The sequence below is a fragment of the Takifugu rubripes genome, chromosome 5 (assembly GCF_901000725.2).
Source record: "Takifugu rubripes chromosome 5, fTakRub1.2, whole genome shotgun sequence".
Lineage (NCBI taxonomy): Eukaryota > Metazoa > Chordata > Actinopteri > Tetraodontiformes > Tetraodontidae > Takifugu > Takifugu rubripes.
This window is the reverse complement of record NC_042289.1, coordinates 6,186,364-6,206,535: the sequence shown is the minus strand read 5'-3', so window position 1 is coordinate 6,206,535 and position 20,172 is coordinate 6,186,364. Positions and strand designations below refer to the sequence as shown.

General features: G+C 39.4%; 1 protein-coding gene and 1 gene segment (V, D, J or C); both read right to left on the bottom strand.

Annotated features, from left to right (window-relative positions):
* Window positions 1-7,247: 7,247 nt before the first annotated feature.
* On the bottom strand, window positions 7,248-8,338 carry LOC115249975 (Ig heavy chain V region 5A-like). The segment is given in 3 exon segments: window positions 7,248-7,255; window positions 7,894-8,211; window positions 8,299-8,338. Coding segments are annotated over 3 exon segments (366 nt in total).
* Window positions 8,339-13,268: 4,930 nt separating this feature from the next.
* Window positions 13,269-18,853, bottom strand: LOC101067887 (immunoglobulin epsilon heavy chain-like). Its single transcript, XM_029836686.1, has 4 exons — window positions 18,734-18,853; window positions 18,336-18,645; window positions 17,607-17,718; window positions 13,269-13,593 (listed from the first exon to the last, which is right to left on the bottom strand). The coding sequence occupies exons 1-4, from the start codon at window positions 18,780-18,782 to the stop codon at window positions 13,288-13,290; spliced, it is 777 nt and encodes a 258-aa protein (XP_029692546.1). The 5' UTR covers window positions 18,783-18,853; the 3' UTR covers window positions 13,269-13,287.
* Window positions 18,854-20,172: the final 1,319 nt, after the last annotated feature.

The window sequence follows — 20,172 nt, the reverse complement described above, 5'->3', positions numbered from 1 at the left end:
AACACCTGAAAGACAATAGAAATACACCCAACAACCAGGTCAAGCCCATTCTGGACCTGTCCACAGAAGTAACAGCAGCCCTGATGTTCTCACCGTGAACAGTGACAATGATCAGTAAACCTCTGATCACTGTGTTCTCCATTATGTGCTGACACTGCAGTTCTGTGCTCTGATCTGAGCAGAACTGTGTAAAACTGCTCCAGGCTCCTGTCACAAGTTCCTGCTGTTTTTATAGGACAGGGAGAGTTTGCATAGACGTCCCTCTCTGGGACATTTTCATAAACACCCCAAGACAATCTGAAGAGAGACACTCAGAATCAGTCATCATGAAATGTATCCATGGTGATCCATTATATGTTTAATGAACTTAAACCTGTATAAATTGTTTGTTTTACTTGTTTGTTTCATCAATTCATAATTTTCTTTATGCTCTAAAATCTTTTTCTGCTGTTTGTTTTCATGGTTTATAGATGTTTGTGCTCCTCATCTGTGTCTTCAGCCTCCTCATTCTCTGCTGTCACAGAGTCATTAAAACTTGTTCAAGGCATCATTTTGGTTAATGCCAGTGAGTCTGGAAGCTGGATGAGATCAAGTCAGTCAAAACGTGTGGAAACACAAATCAGCATTATCTCCATTATTCTTCAGTGGTGAGAGTCCTCATTTCTTTCTCTCTCTCCGTCTGACTCTCTTGCTCACACACACGCACACACACACACGCACGCACACACACACACACACACACACACACACACACACACACATGCACAATCCTTTCCCTATCTTTGTTGGTATTTAGAGACATAATTTATTTCAAAGCTCCCTACCCAACCATAACAAAACCAACTCATCCTGAGCAAATGGGCCCAACTTCACAAACAGGTCCTCCCATTGTCAGTAGATTGAGGATTGTGTTATTCAATATCTATTAAATAGCAGTGATGTGCGGTGAGGTTCATGGCTTGTGAGGCACTGACTCCTCAAGAGTCAGATTTACGATGGTAAGAACTGAAAAAAGCATCTTATTTCACCATTTTTCCAACAGCATACAACGACTGATAATGCTTCATATCCCATCAGCATTCCTCTTTCAATTACACTCACAATCCAACACAAACATATAGACAGGAACATATTTGTCCTATAAAGAACTTTCTTTTATAGCTATGGATAGAGCACCCATCTTGCGTTTTAAGAAATTCATATATTCTGTGAACAAATTAAAGTGCAGAGATGTGTGCAGCACAAATTTAATTTTGACCAACAGTAAAAATTTCTGTTATTTTTTAAACTTTAAAATCTGTTCTTCAATAAATTTTAATAAAGTTTGCCTATTAAAATGATCACAAAAAAATAATAATTCTTTAAGGACAGGATTGCCTCTGTTGAAGCAGCACTGCAGCGAGAAAGCACCTGCCAGCTTGCGTCCGCCCCCTTGAGTTGAGGCAGAGTACTGCACGCCTCACCTGCTGACTTTTCTCTGCACTCTGTTGTGCGATCAGCAGGAATATTTCTCTCACACATGCATGTACAGTTCATATTAGCGATATGCTGAGGAACAAAAACTGGCACACGTCATGCAACCCAGTTTGTAGTGGATCATGCAGTCAGACGTGAGGCACAATTCACCTCTGTCTCACCCGGGGTTTCTGCCCTGGATTTGATCGGTAAAACTCAAATTCGGCACTTTTAACTCAAGAAAATGGCAACAATGTGTAGTCTTACTCTAAATAAATTTTTAACACATGTCATTGGAAAATATTAAAATTTATTTATGTACACTTTCTTTTTTCTTTTTTTGGTCAGGGAGGCACTGTCCACATGTTTCTTGCCATCCAGGCTGTCTCTTCTCCACGTTCTCTGCCGGTTTGATGTGAAATCTTTGGTCATCGGCTCAACTCAGTTTTCATTCCCGTAGTCATAGTTTTCTTTGCTCATCAGCGCTGTCTCTCTGCCTGCAGACCTGCCAACACCATCTGCTCCTGCTCGTCTCTCAGCCTAAATCCTGACTCATTGTGCTTCTTTTCCTGCTGGATATTTTCACTGTGGTCCAGTTCAGTCTGATCCTGTAATTGTTTTCCACCAAATTCCATAAAAGAACACAACTAAATCCAGACAAATTTTTGGTTCAATCTGTTCCTCCAAATTTAATTCATAATGCAAATAAGGTTGTGAAATCAGTTACATTTTAGCAGCAAATCCTCAGGAATATGGTGATTAATAAAGTTGTTATTGTAGCATTTTTTAACATAGTTTGTTGGGAAATAAGATAGAGTTCAGGTTATTGTTTTTGGTCAAAGATTGGACCATTGCAGGTTAAAAGTAACTTCACAGAAAAATGCTGGATCAACAAGAATTTATCAACTGTTGTTGAAGTGAACTATTCCATAAGAATAATTTATGTTAAATGAAGGTAGACCCCCAATGTGGGAAGATTTCAACTAAAATATTCAGATACTCCAAAAAACCTCGAGGTCAATCAGTCAAAACTATGCATAATTTACCATCAATACAATGTAATTGAGCTACCAGAATATTGAATTATTTGAGGGGGAAATGTGATGTATTTGTTACTGATGGGTTTAATAAATGCATAAACATATACATAGTTTGGAAATTATTAAAAAGTAAGGAGGTAAATTAAAGATATAAAAAGCAGAAATTATTAAAATAAAAACAGTATTCAGTGTGCAGTTCTGCACTTCACAGCAGGAAATACGAGGTGTGTGTTTTTGTACAGCTGCTGAACTGACTTCAGTCACTGTGACCATCGAGCACAATAATAAACAGCAGAATCTTCAGTCTTCAGGCTGTTCATCTGCAGATTCAGCTGTGCTCTGTTGTTGTCTCTGGAGATGATAAACCGGCCTTTGACTGACTCAGAGTAGTACTTGTCGCTGCCACTGGGGCTGCTGATAGCACTGATCCACTCCAGTCCTTTTCCAGGAGCCTGTCTGACCCAGGCCATGTAGTAGTCACTGAATGTGAATCCAGAGGCTGAACAGGTCAGTGTGTGAGATTCTCCAGGTCTTTTAACCACTGGTTCAGACTGGGTCAGAGTCTGAGCATCAACACCTGTTTAGAAGATGAAACATCAAGTTAATCAGATGATGACGAAAATCAAAGTGTGTCCACAAACAGGATGAGTGAAGATCTTCACCTGCCCAGCAGATAGTTAGAAGCAGCAGTCCTGTCCTACAGTCCATCATGTTCAACTGTGTGTCCCCTCTTCTCTGTCCTCCTCTCTGCTCTCACATAAGTAGACGTGGAACACATCTGAGTTTTGCATCGACTCCTCCTCGGTAAACAACTGGATTTGATTGAGATGCCTCCTCCTCTTTGGATGATGTGAGCCTATGATCAATGACATTTAACTTTGTCCAATTAATGATACACCATTGGTTGTAGTTCTGATTTGTGAGGTACCCCACACTTCACACTCAGCTGTTCTCTTCCACCTGCAAATTAATTTTAGTTTACAAAAAGAATGTCCAAAGGCAGAATCATGAGATTGGAGATTGTCAGTGAATTTGTCATATCAGACAGTCACTCATATTTAAGTATTTTCTTTAGAATAAAACAAACTGGGTCTTCAAACATTTAATCATTATCAAGTAAATTTTTTTTTTCCATGAGTCATCAATTGATCATGAATGTTTGAGTAACAGTATTAAACACTGATCTTTGTTTAAAAAAATCACCAACTATGTGTGTGCTTTCATTTTGAGTAAAAGTTGAAATTAACTGTTGAGATAATTGAAATTACAGAGTAATAAATATATTGTTGCTAAATTATCCTTCTGAAAGAATTTTAAATACATGGTCATTATACTGTATATTTGTGTCAAAGCAATTCAAATTATTTTTTTCTAATTTTGTATATCCTTTTCTTATGACCATTATCCCTCAAATGTTTCCTACAGTTTTTACATTTAATTTAATTTCTGAAGTCTTTTTTTCCATTATTGTTCCTCAAATTTTCTGCCTCAACGTTGTTGTCATGATTCCTTCCTGGTGTGACAGCGCCCCCTCTGGTGATATTGTGTTGATGCTCTGAGGGGTTTTTGTTCAGCTCCACTGATGGTTTGTGTTATTGTGTATCTGGCACAGTAATACACAGCAGTGTCTTCAGGCTGCACATTCACTCCATTTAGAGTCACTGTGTTGCTGGAAGAGTCTAAACTGATGCTGAACTTGTTCTTCAGGGAAGCTTTGCAGCGTGGGGTGGATCCAACACTATTCCACCCAATCCACTCCAGTCCTTTCCCTGCAGGCTGTCTGATCCAGCTTGTGTAATAGCTGCCAACAGAATAAGAGACCTGACAGGTGATGGTCAGACTCTGACCTGGCTGCACAGTCACAGAGGCTGGCTGTGTCAACTGTTCACCCTTCACACCTGTGGATGAAGAGCAGAAGATTGAATCAGTGGACGTAGAGGGAACAGTCAGGGTGATCACACTGTCAGTGTCTCTGGCTCAGTCAGACTCACAGGATCCAGCTGCCAACAGCAGCAGCAGAGCTACAGAGAACATGGTTGGTATTGAAGCTGATCTGATGGGAGCTTCTCTTATTCTGCTGCAGCTGACAACAGGATGTCAAGTCTTTATAGCAGATGGACAGGAAGTTCCCTTTGCATAGAGAAGAACTCTGACAGGATATAAAAGAAGCACCAACTGTTCTGACCACAAAACACCAAACAGAAATCAGCTCAGCGTACCAACAATGTTATGTTGTTTTATTTAACACCAAGTAGAAACATATAGTTAAATCATTCATTCTTATCGTAAATAATTACTTTCGATTTGAATATGAATCACTGAGATTAAGAGTAATCAACTAAATAGATAGAAATTTTTTTTTTGATACCGGTGTGTCAGTGATTACATCATGTTTCATTTTAATATAAATAAGTTTAGATTTCTTAATAAGAAAAAATCTCCTTTACCAATGAAAACAGAAATTAATTATTTATAATACCTTCAATCAATTCACCTCTGAATAAATGTTTCATATTCTATCTAATTAATAGAACATCTGATGTCACTGATTTGACTGTCAATTGTTTTTGTCTTTTTACAGTCAAACAGGATTTTGTATCACAGACCAGAATGAGACATCCTAGGAGAAACACCTGAGGGCCCCCTAAAGTAACAAGTGAGAAGGAAGAAAAAAGTCCAAAAGGCTGTTTTGAAATCTGCTGAACTGCATCAGTGATTCCAGGACAATGGAAACAGTATTGGAGTCACCACAGTCCATTTTTAAATACTTTGGGTAGAGAAGATAGATTACCTGAGGTTAATTGTTGATGACCAAATATTGGACCATTGCAGGTAAAAACAGTTGTAGAGAGTGATGGTGGATCAATGAGAATTAATACATGTTCAGTTGATGATAGTTTATGTGAATTAAATGAAATGACTTTAAAGTAAATTTACAAATTAGTCATGTCGGCACTTTACATTAATTTTGGTTAAAAGCAGTTTAAATAACATTTAAAAGGCATGCATTATTAAAATAAAGACAGCATTCACTTCAGCTCTTCACAGCAGTAAATATGAGAAGTGTGTGTTTTTGTACAGCTGCTGAACTGACTTCAGTCACTGTGCGTTTCGAGCACAATAATAAACAGCAGAATCTTCAGTCTTCAGGCTGTTCATCTGCAGATTCAGCTGTGCTTTGTTGTCATCTCTGGAGATGATAAACCGGCCTTTGACTGACTCAGAGTAGTACTGGATGCTGCCACCATAGTTGCTGATAAAAGCGATCCACTCCAGTCCTTTTCCAGGAGCCTGTCTGACCCAGTTCATCCTGTAGCTGCTGAATGTGAATCCAGAGGCTGAACAGGTCAGTGTGTGAGATTCTCCAGGTCTTTTAACCACTGGTTCAGACTGGGTCAGAGTCTGAGCATCAACACCTGTTTAGAAGATGAAACATCAAGTTAATCAAATGATGACAGAAAAGTCTGTCCACAATCAGGATGAGTGAAGATCTTCACCTGCTTCACCTGTCTTTTTACAGTCAAACAGGATTTTGTATCACAGTCCAAGAATGAGACATCCTAGGAGAAACACCTGAGGGCCCCCTAAAGTAACAAGTGAGAAGGAAGAAAAAAGTCCAAAAGGCTGTTCTGTAATCTGCTGAACTGCATCAGTGATTCCAGGAAAATGGAAACAGTATTGGAGTCACCATGGTCCATTTTTAAATCCTTTGGGTAGAGAAGATAGATTACCTGAGGTTAATTGTTTGTGAAAAAATATTGGACCATTGCTGGTAAAAACAGTTGGAGAGAGTGATGGTGGATGAATGAGAATTAATAATTGTTCCATTTCAAAGAAGATGACTTTCAGGGAAAATTACAAATTAGTCATGTAGGCACTTTGCATTTTTATGTTCAAAAGCAGTTGTGAAATAATTTAAAATAACATTTTAAAGTAAGGTCATTAACAATTTAAAAGGCATTCATAATAAAATAAATACAGTGTTCAGTGTTCACTTCTGCTCTTCACAGCAGTAAATATGAGAAGTGTGTGTTTTTGTACAGCTGCTGAACTGACTTCAGTCACTGTGACCATCGAGCACAATAATAAACAGCAGAATCTTCAGTCTTCAGGCTGTTCATCTGCAGATTCAGCTGTGCTCTGTTGTTGTCTCTGGAGATGAGAAACCGGCCTTTGACTGACTCAGAGTAGTATGTGCTGCTGCCATCATAGCTAATAGCACTGATCCACTCCAGTCCTTTTCCAGGAGCCTGTCTGACCCAGGCCATCCCATAGCTGCTGAATGTGAATCCAGAGGCTGAACAGGTCAGTGTGTGAGATTCTCCAGGTCTTTTAACCACTGGTTCAGACTGGGTCAGAGTCTGAGCATCAACACCTGTTTAGAAGATGAAACATCAAGTTAATCAGCTGATGACAAAAATGAAAGTGTGTCAACAATCAGGATGAGTGAAGATCTTCACCTGCCCAGCAGATAGTTAGAAGGAGCAGTCCTGTCCTACAGTCCATCATGTTCAACTGTGTGTCCCCTCTTCTCTGTCCTCCTCTCTGCTCTCACATAAGTTGACGCGGAACACATCTGAGTTTTGCATCGACTCCTCCTCAGTAAAGAACTGGACTTTATTTTGATGCCTCCTCCTCTTTGGATGATGTGAGCCAATGATCAATGACACTTTTAATTTTGTCCAATTAATGATGTACCAGTGGTGCTAGTACTGATTTGTTAGGTACCCCACACTTAACACTCAGCAGTTCTCATCCGGCTAAAAATCAATTTTAATATACAAAAAAATGTCTAAAGGGAGAATCATGAGATCGGGGATTTTCAATGAATTCATGACATAATTTAATCGATTTTTAAAAATACACATTTTTTTCCATGAATCATCAATTGATCATGAATGTTTTAGTAACAATATTAAACACTGATCTCTGTAAAAAAAAAAAAGGGTTCTGGGTGTGTGCTTTTATTTTGGCTGAAAGTTGAAATTAACTGTTGAGATCATTGAAATTACAGAGAAACAAATATATTGTTGCTGCATTGTCCTTATGAAACAATTTTAAATGCATGTGAAATTCACTTGTATCATAATGAGATCAGAAGTTCAGCATTCAACAAAATCAGTCATCATATATATTTTAGGTAATTTGATATTTATATATTCGTGCAAAAGGAATCCAAAATGTTTTCTTATTTTGTGGTTATTTTTTACTACAAAAAACATTTAAAGTTTCCTACAGGTTTTATATTTAATTTTAATTCTGAGGTAAAAATCTTGTACTCCAGCATTCTTCTCAAAATTTCTGCCTCAACGTTGTTGTCATGATTCATTCCTGGTGTGACAGCGCCCTCTCTGGTGATGTTGTGTTGGTGCTCTGATGGGTTTTTGTTCAGCTCCACTGATGGTTTGTGGTATTGTGTCTCTGGCACAGTAATACACAGCAGTGTCTTCAGGCTGCACATTGACTCCATTTAGAGTCACTGTGTTGCTGGAAGGGTCTGAACTGATGATGAACTTGTTCTTCAGGGAAGCTTTGTAAATTGGGTTGTATCCAAAACAATGCCATCCAATCCACTCCAGTCCTTTACCTGCAGGCTGTCTGATCCAGTTTGTGTAATAGCTGCTGAGAGAATAAGAGACCTGACAGGTGATGGTCAGACTCTGACCTGGCTGCACAGTCACAGAGGCTGGCTGTGTCAACTGTTCACACTTCACACCTGTGAAACAACAAAGAAAATGCTGATTATAAAATCACACTCAAACAGATCAACTGCTGACTTTGACAAATCCACAGAGAGACTCACATCCAGCTGCCAACAGCAGCAGCAGAGCTGCAGAGAACATGGTTAATGTTGAAAGTCAGGTGCAGAGAACTCCACTGACAGTCTGATGTGATGGTTTTATAGCTGAGGAACAAAGAAGAACTCGGAATTTGCATAGAATCAAACATGTGAAGCATCACTGTTGACCATATGGAGCCAATAGAAGAGTGGAAACCTACAGTCAAATCATGTTTTACATATAAAGGTCTGCTGTTAGTTACCTTATTGTAACCTTTTAAAATATTCATGAAATTCCTGCTTAAGGTTTTGTGGAAATTTACTATGAAATCTACTGTGAAACTTCCTGTGTAGCACAAGTTTATCATGTAACTTTGAATCACTAGAACTGACTTATGCATATACTGAAGAATGTGCGTACGTGCAGGCATTTAATCACACTTCTTGGTGCCACTTTGTGACTGGCTCATGAGGTACCGGAACTTACATAGAACATAATCATTTAAGGTAATAAGATGTCGTCGTCAGTTAATCATATGACCATTTGAGCACAGTTGCTAACTTTTCTGCTGAATGTAACCCAACACCCAAAAAGGTCCAGCCCTTTTTTTATCTGTTGGCAGACGGAGAATGTTTCTCTCGTATTGTGAAAAGGGACACAAATGTGTCTAATAAACTTTTTACTGAAGATCACGGATTCTCTGGTCGTTTCACGGTCCGAACCTACGAAGCAGATTTGCAACAGTTTCTTCCTGTTAAAGGGGAGGTTTTCCTGCCACTGTTGCTTGTTAGGGTCAGGCCCTGGGATTCTGTAAAGTGCCTCAAAACAATTTAGAATGTAACAGATGGTATATAAATAAAGATTGACTAATTGGTTGATTGATTGATTGCTTGATTGATTGATTGATTGATTGAAATAAATCTCACTTTAACTTGGATGTTTGTATTTGTTCCTGTCTTAACTTTCAACAGTGAAAAAGGATATTGCATCATAGACCAAGAATGAGTCGTCCCAGGACAGACACCTGAGGCCTCCCAAAAGAAACAAGTGAGAAAGACAACAATAAATCCAAAAGAGAGCTATGAAATGTATTGAACTGCATCAGGGTTTCCAGGGAAATAGAAACAGTTTTGCAATCACCTTAGTCCATTTTAAAATAGTTTTGATAGAGAAGATAGAGGTTAATTGTAGCTGAACAAAGATAGGACCATTGCAGGTGAAAAGTGATTGGAGAGAGTGCTGGTGGGTGAAGGGGTAAAAATGTCAATGCTTAAAACCCTGAGTTCGCTAAGTCTCAGCCTTAACCAGCCAACAGCGAAGGCCATGTGTGTGTATTCATAATGTTTAAGCTATTATTCCTCATATATTCATCCCAAATAGTCAACGTTAATCATCGTAGCTCTGATCCATTCAAGCATGTACTGGTATATTGTGTTGTATTGTATTGTGTTATTTTTGGCTAAAAATACTTAATGAAGTATGTGAATTTATAAGATTTTTTAAAAATAAAAAGGTAATATAATAATATGGATTTAAAACGCCTAAAATAATACAATAGTCAGTATTCACTTCTGCTCTTTACAGCCGTAAATATGAGAAGTGTGTGTTTTTGTACAGCTGCTGAACTGACTTCAGTCACTGTGCGTATCGAGCACAATAATAAACAGCAGAATCTTCAGTCTTCAGGCTGTTCATCTGCAGATTCAGCTGTGCTCTGTTGTTGTCTCTGGAGATGATAAACCGGCCTTTGACTGACTCAGAGTAGTACTTGGTGCTGCCATCATATTTGATATCACTGATCCACTCCAGTCCTTTTCCAGGAGCCTGTCTGACCCAGCTCATCCAGTAGCTGCTGAATGTGAATCCAGAGGCTGAACAGGTCAGTGTGTGAGATTCTCCAGGTCTTTTAACCACTGGTTCAGACTGGGTCAGAGTCTGAGCATCAACACCTGTTTAGAAGATGAAACATCAAGTTAATCAGTTGATGACAAAAATCAAAGTGTGTCAACAATCAGGATGAGTGAAGATCTTCACCTGCCCAGCAGATAGTTAGAAGCAGCAGTCCTGTCCTACAGTCCATCATGTTCAACTGTGTGTCCCCTCTTCTCTGTCCTCCTCTCTGCTCTCACATAAGTAGACGTGGAACACATCTGAGTTTTGCATTGACTCCTCCTCACTAAACAACTGGATTTGATTGTGATGCCTCCTCCTCTTTGGATGATGTGAGCCAATGATCAAGACACTTTAAATCTTGTCCAATTAATGATGCACTAGTGGTCCTAGTAATGATTTGTGAGGTACCCCACACTTCACCCTCAGCAGTTCTCGTCCAGCTGAAAATCAATTTTAGTGTACAACAAGAATGTCTAAAGGGAGATTCATGAGATCAGGGATTTTCAATGAATTTGTGACATCATTTAATCGATTTTTAAAAATACACCTTTTTTCCATGAGTCATCAATTGATCATGAATTTTTGAGTAACAATTTTAAACACTGATCTCTAAAAAAAAAGGGTTCTGGGTGTGTGCTTTTATTTTGGGTGAAAGTTGAAATTAACTGTTGAGATCATTGAAATTACAGAGAAACAAATACATTGTTGCTGCATTATCCTTATGAAACAATTTTAAATGCATGTGAAATTCACTTGTATCATAATGAGATCAGAAGTTCAGCATTCAACGAAATCAGTCATCATATATATTTTAGGTCATTTGGTCTTTATTTGTGCAAAAGGAATCCAAAAACATTTTCTTATTTTGTAGTTCATTTTTACTACAAAAAACATTGAAGGTTTCCTACAGGTTTTATATTTACTTTAAATTCTGAGGTAAAAATCTTGTTCTCCAGCATTCTTCTCAAACTTTCTGCCTCAACGTTGTTGTCATGATTCATTCCTGGTGTGACAGCGCCCCCTCTGGTGATGTTGTGTTGATGCTCTGAGGGGTTTTTGTTCAGCTCCACTGATGCTTTGTGTTATTGTGTATCTGGCACAGTAATACACAGCAGTGTCTTCAGGCTGCACATTCACTCCATTTAGAGTCACTGTGTTGCTGGAAGAGTCTAAACTGATGCTGAACTTGTTCTTCAGGGAATCTTTGTAGTAGGAGGCTCCAGTATATTTCCATCCAATCCACTCCAGTCCTTTCCCTGCAGGCTGTCTGATCCAGCCTGTCCAGTAGCTGCTGAGAGAATAAGAGACCTGAGAGGTGATGGTCAGACGCTGACCTGGCTGCACAGTCACAGAGGCTGGCTGTGTCAACTGTTCACCCTTCACACCTGTGGATGAAGAGCAGAAGATTGAATCAGTGGACGTAGAGGGAACAGTCAGGGTGATCACACTGTCAGTGTCTCTGGCTCAGTCAGACTCACAGGATCCAGCAGCCAACAGCAGCAGCAGAGCTACAGAGAACATGGTTGGTATTGAAGCTGATCTGATGGGAGCTTCTCTTCTTCTACTGCAGCTGACAGCAGGATGTCAAGTCTTTATAGCAGATGGACAGGAAGTTCCCTTTGCATAGAGAAGAACTCTGATGGGATATAAAAGAAGCACCAACTATTCTGACCACAAAACACCAAACAGAAATCAGCTCAGGGTAGCAACAATGTTATGTGGTTTTATTTAACACCAATTAGAAATATATAGGTAAATCTTTTATTCTTATTGTAAATAATTACTTATGATTTGAATATGAATCACTGAGATTAACAGTAATCAACTAAATAGATAGAAAAATTATTTTGATACCGGTGTGTCAGTGATTACATCATGTTTCATTTTAATATAAATAAGTTTAGATTTCTTAGTAAAAAAAAATCTCCTTTACCAATGAAAACAGAAATTAATCATTTAAAATACCTTCAGTCAATTCACCTCTGAATAAATGTTTTTATCATATTCAATCTAATTAATTGAACATCTGATGTCACTGATTTGACTGTCACTTGTTCTTGTCTTTTTACAGTCAAACAGGATATTTTATCACAGACCAGAATGAGACATCCTAGGAGAAACACCTGAGGGCCCCCTAAAGTAACAAGTGAGAAGGAAGAAAAAATCCAAAAGGCTGTTTTGAAATCTGTTGAACTGCATCAGTGATTCCAGGAAAATGGAAACAGTATTGGCGTCACCATGGTCCATTTTTAAATCCTTTGGGTAGAGAAGATAGATTACCTGAGGTTAATTGTTTGTGAAAAAATATTGGAGCATTGCAGGTAAAACAGTTGGAGAGAGTGATGGTGGATCAATGAGAATTAATAAATGTTCTGTTGATGATAGTTTATGTGAATTAAATGAAGATGACTTTTAGGGAAAATTACAAATTAGTCATTTAGGCACTTTGCAGTTTTTTGGTCAAAAGCAGTTGTAATAATAATAACATTTTAAAGTGAGGTCATTAACAATTTAAAAGGCATTCATAATAAAATAAAGACAGTGTGCTGTTCTGCTCTCCACAGCAAGAAATGTATTGAACTGCATCAGGGATTCCAGGGAAATAGAAACAGTTTTGCGATCACCTTAGTCCATTTTAAAATAGTTTTGATAGAGAAGATAGAGGTTAATCGTTGCTTAACAAAGATAGGACCATTGCAGGTGAAAAGTGATTGGAGAGAGTGATGGTGGGTGAAGGGGTAAAAATGTCAATGCTTAAAACCCTGAGTTCGCTAAGTCTCAGCCTTAACCAGCCAACAGCGAAGGCCATGTGTGTGTATTCATAATGTTTAAGCTATTATTCCTCATATATTCATCCCAAATCGTCAACGCTAATCATCGTAGCTCTAATCCATTCAAGCATGTACTGGTGTATTGTGTTGTATTGTATTGTGTTATTTTTGGCTAAAAAATAGTTAATGAATTATGTGAATTTATAAGATTTATTAAAAATAAAAAGGTAATATAATAATATGGATTTGAAACGCCTAAAATAATACAATTGTCAGTGTTCACTTCTGAACTTCACAGCAGTAATATGAGAAGTGTGTGTTTTTGTACAGCTGCTGAACTGACTTCAGTCACTGTGCGTCTCGAGCACAATAATAAACAGCAGAATCTTCAGTCTTCAGGCTGTTCATCTGCAGATTCAGCTGTGCTCTGTTGTTGTCTCTGGAGATGATAAACCGGCCTTTGACTGACTCAGAGTAGTACTGGCTGCTGCCATCAGTGCTGATAGCACTGATCCACTCCAGTCCTTTTCCAGGAGCCTGTCTGAACCAGTGCATCCAGTAGCTGCTGAATGTGAATCCAGAGGCTGAACAGGTCAGTGTGTGAGATTCTCCAGGTCTTTTAACCACTGGTTCAGACTGGGTCAGAGTCTGAGCATCAACACCTGTTTAGAAGATGAAACATCAAGTTAATCAGCTGATGACAAAAATCAAAGTCTGTCAACAATCAGGATGAGTGAAGATCTTCACCTGCCCAGCAGATAGTTAGAAGCAGCAGTCCTGTCCTACAGTCCATCATGTTCAACTGTGTGTCCCCTCTTCTCTGTCCTCCTCTCTGCTCTCACATAAGTAGACGTGGAACACATCTGAGTTTTGCATCGACTCCTCCTCAGTAAAGAACTGGATTTGATTGTGATGCCTCCTCCTCTTTGGATGATGTGAGCCTATGACTAATGACACTTAACTTTGTCCAATTAATGATACACCAGTGGTCCTAGTTCTGATTTGTGAGGTACCCCACACTTCACACTCAGCTGTTCTCATCCAACTGCAAATATATATATATATTTTTTAGGTCATTGGTCTTTATATATTCGTGCAAAATCAATCCAACAATGTTTTCTTATTTTGTAATTATTTTTTATTGCCATTATCCCACAAATGTTTCCAATAGTTTTTATATTTAATTTAAATTCTGTAGTCTTTTTCTCCACCATTTTTCCTCAACATTTCCGCCTCAATGTTGTTGTCATGATTCATTCCTGGTGTGACAGCGCCCCCTCTGGTGATGTTGTGTTGATGCTCTGAGGGGTTTTTGTTCAGCTCCCCTGGTGGTTTGTGTTATTGTGTCTCTGGCACAGTAATACACAGCAGTGTCTTCAGGCTGCACATTCACTCCATTTAGAGTCACTGTGTTGCTGGAAGAGTCTAAACTGATGCTGAACTTGTTCTTCAGGGAAGCTTTGTAATATGGAGTCCAGCCAACACCATTGTATCCAATCCACTCCAATCCTTTCCCTGCAGGCTGTCTGATCCAGCTTGTCCAGTAGCTTCTGAGAGAATAAGAGACCTGACAGGTGATGGTCAGACTCTGACCTGGCTGCACAGTCACAAAGGCTGGCTGTGTCAACTGTTCACACTTCACACCTGTGAAAAAACTTATAAATTATTATAAAATCACACTAAATCAGATAAACTGCTGACTTTGACAAATCCACAGAGAGAGACTCACAGGATCCAGCAGCCAACAGCAGCAGCAGAGCTACAGAGAACATGGTTGGGATTGAAGCTGATCTGATGGGAGCTTCTCTTCTTATGCTGCAGCTGACAGCAGGATATCAAGTCTTTATAGCAGATGGACAGGAAGTTCCCTTTGCATAGAGAAGAACTCTGATGGGATATAAAAGAAGCACCAACTGTTCTGACCACAAAACACCAAACAGAAATCAGCTCAGGGGAGCAACAATATTATGTTGTTTTATTTAACACCAAGTAGAAATATATAGGTAAATATTTCATTCTTATTGTAAATAATTACTTGTGATTTGAATATGAATGACTGAGATTAAGAGTAATCAACTAAATGTTTGATAGAATTTTTTTTGACATGTTTAAGTTTCTTCGGAAAAAAATCATATAAATTCTTCTTTACCGATAGGTATAGAAATTAGGTCAATTTAAACTGAAAAAAATGCCGAGTGGTAAAGGTGAGTAGTTGGAAAATAGAAATGATAAACTTTAGTGTTAAAAATTGATTCTGTGATTGAATATTCTGTACATTAGATATATCAGATACTGAGAATGTGTCATTGCACATTCATAGTACCTTCAGTCAATTCACCTCTGAATACATGTTTTTATCATATTCAATCTAATTAATTGAACATCTGATGTCACTTGTTCTTGTCTTTTTACAGTAAAACAGGATATTTTATCACAGACCAGAATGAGACATCCTAGGACAGACACCTGAGGGCCCCCTAAAGTAACAAGTGAGAAGGAAGAAAAAGTCCAAAAGGCTGTTTTGAAATCTGTTGAACTGCATCAGTGATTCCAGGACAATGGAAACAGTATTGGAGTCACCTCAACAACCTCAACAAAATTTCTTAATTCTTTTCCTCTATCAACTTTGTGTCAAGTTATGTTAACCTGCAATGGTCCAATTTTTCAGCAAAAACAAATAACCTGAAATAGTTATTATTTGAGGCATAATTTACCATCAATACAATGTAATTGAACTACCAGAATATTGTATTATTTGGGGGGAAACAGGTTTAATAAATGAATCATACAAATGTTGACGGATTATTAAAAAGTTAAGAGGTAAATTAAAGATTTAAAAGGCATGAAACGATAAAATAAAGACAGTTTTCAGTCCGCACTTCTGCTCTTCACAGCAGTAAATATGAGAAGTGTGTGTTTTTGTACAGCTGCTGAACTGACTTCAGTCACTGTGACTCTCGAGCACAATAATAAACAGCAGAATCTTCAGTCTTCAGGCTGTTCATCTGCAGATTCAGCTGTGCTCTGTTGTTGTCTCTGGAGATGATAAACCGGCCTTTGACTGACTCAGAGTAGTATGTGCTGCTGTCAGTGCTGATAGCACTGATCCACTCCAGTCCTTTTCCAGGAGCCTGTCTGACCCAGCTCATCCAGTAGTCACTGAATGTGAATCCAGAGGCTGAACAGGTCAGTGTGTGAGATTCTCCAGGTCTTTTAACCACTGGTTCAGACTGGGTCAGAGTCTGAGCATCAACACCTGTTTAGAAGATGAAACATCAAGTTAATCAGCTGATGACAAAAATAAAAGTTTGTCAACAATCAGGATGAGTGAAGATCTTCACCTGCCCATGAAATGGAATTTGATTGTGGAATGTAAATTGTATACAAAAGGAGGAAATTGAAATGGTATTCTATTGTGAAATGTAAATTGAGAACAAAAGGAAGGGTGTGATGGAGACTGGGAGAGCAGACGGAATCCATTTGGTTCCTCATTCATTTACATGGAAACAAAGGTTGAAGGAAGACCAGCGTCAAAGGACTGAGGGGGGGGACATCCTCAGGCATTCAACTTCTTGTGCCAGCCGGAACACCCGCTGTGAAGGCACCAAACTCCTGAGGTGCATACAGTGCACACCTACTGTGTTGGCGTCCTGTGTCCTGTGTATGCAGCAAACACATGCTGTGAAGACGTCTGCACCTCAGGGGCGGGCCTTCAACTATATAAGATCAGAACTGTATACATTGAGCAGAGATCTCTCCGCATGCTTCCGTGTGTGTATCCTGACCAACTGACTGGATTAAAACCATCTCCTACGCAGTAACTTAGATTAATAGTTTTTCTTCTCCAAACGGCTAAAAATTCCGCGACACCCAGCAGATAGTTAGAAGCAGCAGTCCTGTCCTACAGTCCATCATTTTCAACTGTGTGTCCCCTCTTCTCTGTCCTCCTCTCTGCTCTCACATAAGTAGACGTGTAACACATCTGAGTTTTGCATCGACTCCTCCTCACTAAAGAACTGGATTTGATTGTGATGCCTCCTCCTCTTTGGAGGATGTGTATTCATGTCGTCATTTCGTCCCACTGATGGTTTTACAATGGTCCAGTAATCAGTGGTCTGAGGTTTTTTTCAGAGTAAATGTGTCCTGACAGTTGCTCTAAAACCGTTAGGGTAGATATTAAACTTGCTCAGTCTTTACAACCAAAAATCTCCACGAGCGTGTTGAAAAACCTTATGTGTCTGCCCCACTTTAGGTGTGGAGATCTCTCAGGATTCCAGACACTCGGTGAGTCAGAAAGATTTTCACTGAAGTAAAGAAACTGTCTTTAAATACTTTATTTATATTCTAATATAAAGATAGGCTTTTGTCCTTAAATCATCAGTTCACCAGGAATGTTTTGATATTAATATTAGACACTGCTTTGCATTTTAAATTCTTCCTGAATTAATGCAATTGTGTTTTAAATTTTGGGCGTGTGTTTAAGCAGTTCGATCAGATCATTGATTAAGTGATTATCCAATATATTCTCAAGGAGATATTTCACATTTATGCAGAATTCTCTTGTGAAATAAAGAGATTGCTGTTGGGTCACTGACAAGCAGAAATGAATTGAAATGCAAAATTCAGACACAGGAGAAAAGAACAGATTCTTTCACAACTTTATTGACCACAGGAGGCCGAACAAAAGAGTAGCTGACTCCTGAATCCAAAGAGGATCTCTTGTTTGACGTAGGACAAGTCTGGTAGGATGCTGAGCAGGGACGGGTGATGCCAGCACAGCTGCGGACAGGTGAAAGAGAGCACAGGTGAGGAAAAGACCACAAAGAATTTTCAGGCTACACGGAAGTGAGTGCTAAGCAGATACCACTGGAGTTTTCCAACAAACTAGCGCCGAGCACAAGGACGGACCGGCCTTTAACTAGCAGCTGACGAGACGATGAGCCACAGCTGCGCCAATATAGTGGCAGAAAAAGACCCCATCACTACTCTACTCAGTGGAGAGGAAAAGCAGACACACAGGGGACATGGAAAAGACAAAACCAAGGACAATTATAGGTTTAGAATGTTATTAATGGAGCGTTCTCCAAGAGTCAAGGAGATTAACATTTGAGTCATTGAATTGATTTATATTTTAGGTCACACCATTGATCGTTCTATATGTTATATAGAGGGCACTCAAAAATATATTTCTTATTTTTAACTGAGCTCATCTTTGTGTGAAAAAAATCCCTAAAAAGTTCTCCATAGTTTAAATGTTTTACTTGGAGTCTCCTCATGAAAAATGAAATGCTGGAAATATTTTGAAAAACTTTAAGATTGTAATTCAGTTTTTGAGAAGGAGGCACATTTGTTGTCTGTGGAGGTTTTTGCGCAGCTGTTCCTCTCTCTGGAGTCACTGTGGTTGTCGAGCGCAGAAGAAAACAGCAGAATCCTCTGCTGTCAGGCTGCTGATCTGCAGGTACTGAGTGCTGCTGGACACGTCTTCAGTCATCACGTAACCACTTTTGAAAGAGCTTCCATAGCTAGCAGAGTTAGAACCTGCGTTCCTCAACCCGATCCACTCCAGAGCTTTCCCTGGTCTCTGTCGTATCCACTGGATATAGTAGCTGGTCATGTCAAACCCTGAAATGGTGCAGGACATCTTCACTGTCTCTCCAGGTCTTTTTACTTCAGGCTGAGACTGATCCAGTCTTTCACTCCAAACACCTGAAAGACAATAGAAATACACCCAACAACCAGGTCAAGCCCATTCTGGACCTGTCCACAGAAGTAACAGCAGCCCTGATGTTCTCACCGTGAACAGTGACAATGATCAGTAAACCTCTGATCACTGTGTTCTCCATTATGTGCTGACACTGCAGTTCTGTGCTCTGATCTGAGCAGAACTGTGTAAAACTGCTCCAGGCTCCTGTCACAAGTTCCTGCTGTTTTTATAGGACAGGGAGAGTTTGCATAGACGTCCCTCTCTGGGACATTTTCATAAACAACCCAAGACAATCTGAAGAGAGACACTCAGAATCAGTCATCATGAAATGTATCCATGGTGATCCATTATATGTTTAATGAACTTGAACCTTTATTATTTGTGTCACATGACTGTATTGATCACATTAGACTGAGCAGAAATGTAGACTTTTAAACATGTCTGCAGGGAGCGTTCTATATTCTAGAATTGTTTGTTTCACTTGTTTGTTTCATCAATTCATCATTTCTTTATGCTCTAAAATGTTTTCTGTTTGTTTTCATGGTTTATAGATGTTTGTGCACCTCATCTGTGTCTGCAGCCTCCTCATTCTCTGCTGTCACAGAGTTACTAAAGTATGTTTGTGTCATTAAAACTTGTTCAAGGCATCATTTTGTTTAATGCCAGTGAGTCTGGAAGCTGGATGAGATCAAGTCAGTCAAAACGTGTGGAAACACAAATCAGCATTATCTCCATCATTCTTCAGTGGTGAGAGTCCTCATTTCTTTCTCTCTCTCCGTCTGACTCTCTTGCTCACACACACACACACACACACACACACACACACACACACACACACACACACACACACACACGCACAATCCTTTCCCTATCTTTCTTTGTATTTAGAGACATAATTTATTTCAAAGCTCCCTACCCAACCATAACTATACCAACTCATCCTGAGCAAATGGGCCCAACTCCACAAACAGGTCCTCCCATTGTCAGTAGATTGAGGATTGTGTTATTCAATATCTATTAAATAGCAGTGATGTGCGGTGAGGTTCATGGCTGGTGAGGCACTGACTCCTCAAGAGTCAGATTTACGATTGTAAGAACTGAATCTTATTTCACCATTTTTCCAACAGCATACAACTACTAATAATGCTTCAAATCACTCACTCACTCACTCACTCACTCACTCCTGCTTGTTCCTCCACTGAGGGTCACGGGGGGACTGGAGCCTATCCCAGCTCAATGGGCGGAGGCAGGGTACACCCTGGACTGGACGCCAGTCAATCGCAGGGCTAGCACATATAGACAAACAACCATTCTCTCACAATCACACCTACGGGCAATTTTAGAGTTTCCAATTAGCCTAATCCCCAATCATGCATGTCTTTGGACTGTGGGAGGAAGCCGGAGTACCCAGAGAAAAACCACGCAGGCACAGGGAGAACAGCAAACTCCACACAGAAAGTCCTCAATCAATCCCAACCGGGGATCAAACAGCCTTCTTGCTGTGAGGTCACAGTGCTAACCACCACCGT

Coding starts and splice junctions, on each gene's coding strand:
- LOC101067887 (XM_029836686.1), bottom strand. CDS start 18,782: ATGGAGAACACAGTGATCAGAGGTTTACTGATCATTGTCACTGTTCAC. Junction 18,646..18,733: donor GATCATTGTCACTGTTCACG/GTGAGAACATCA, acceptor ATTGTCTTTCAG/GTGTTTGGAGTGAAAGACTG. Junction 13,594..17,606: donor CTTTTGTTCGGCCTCCTGTG/GTCAATAAAGTT, acceptor ACAGGTGTTGAT/GCTCAGACTCTGACCCAGTC.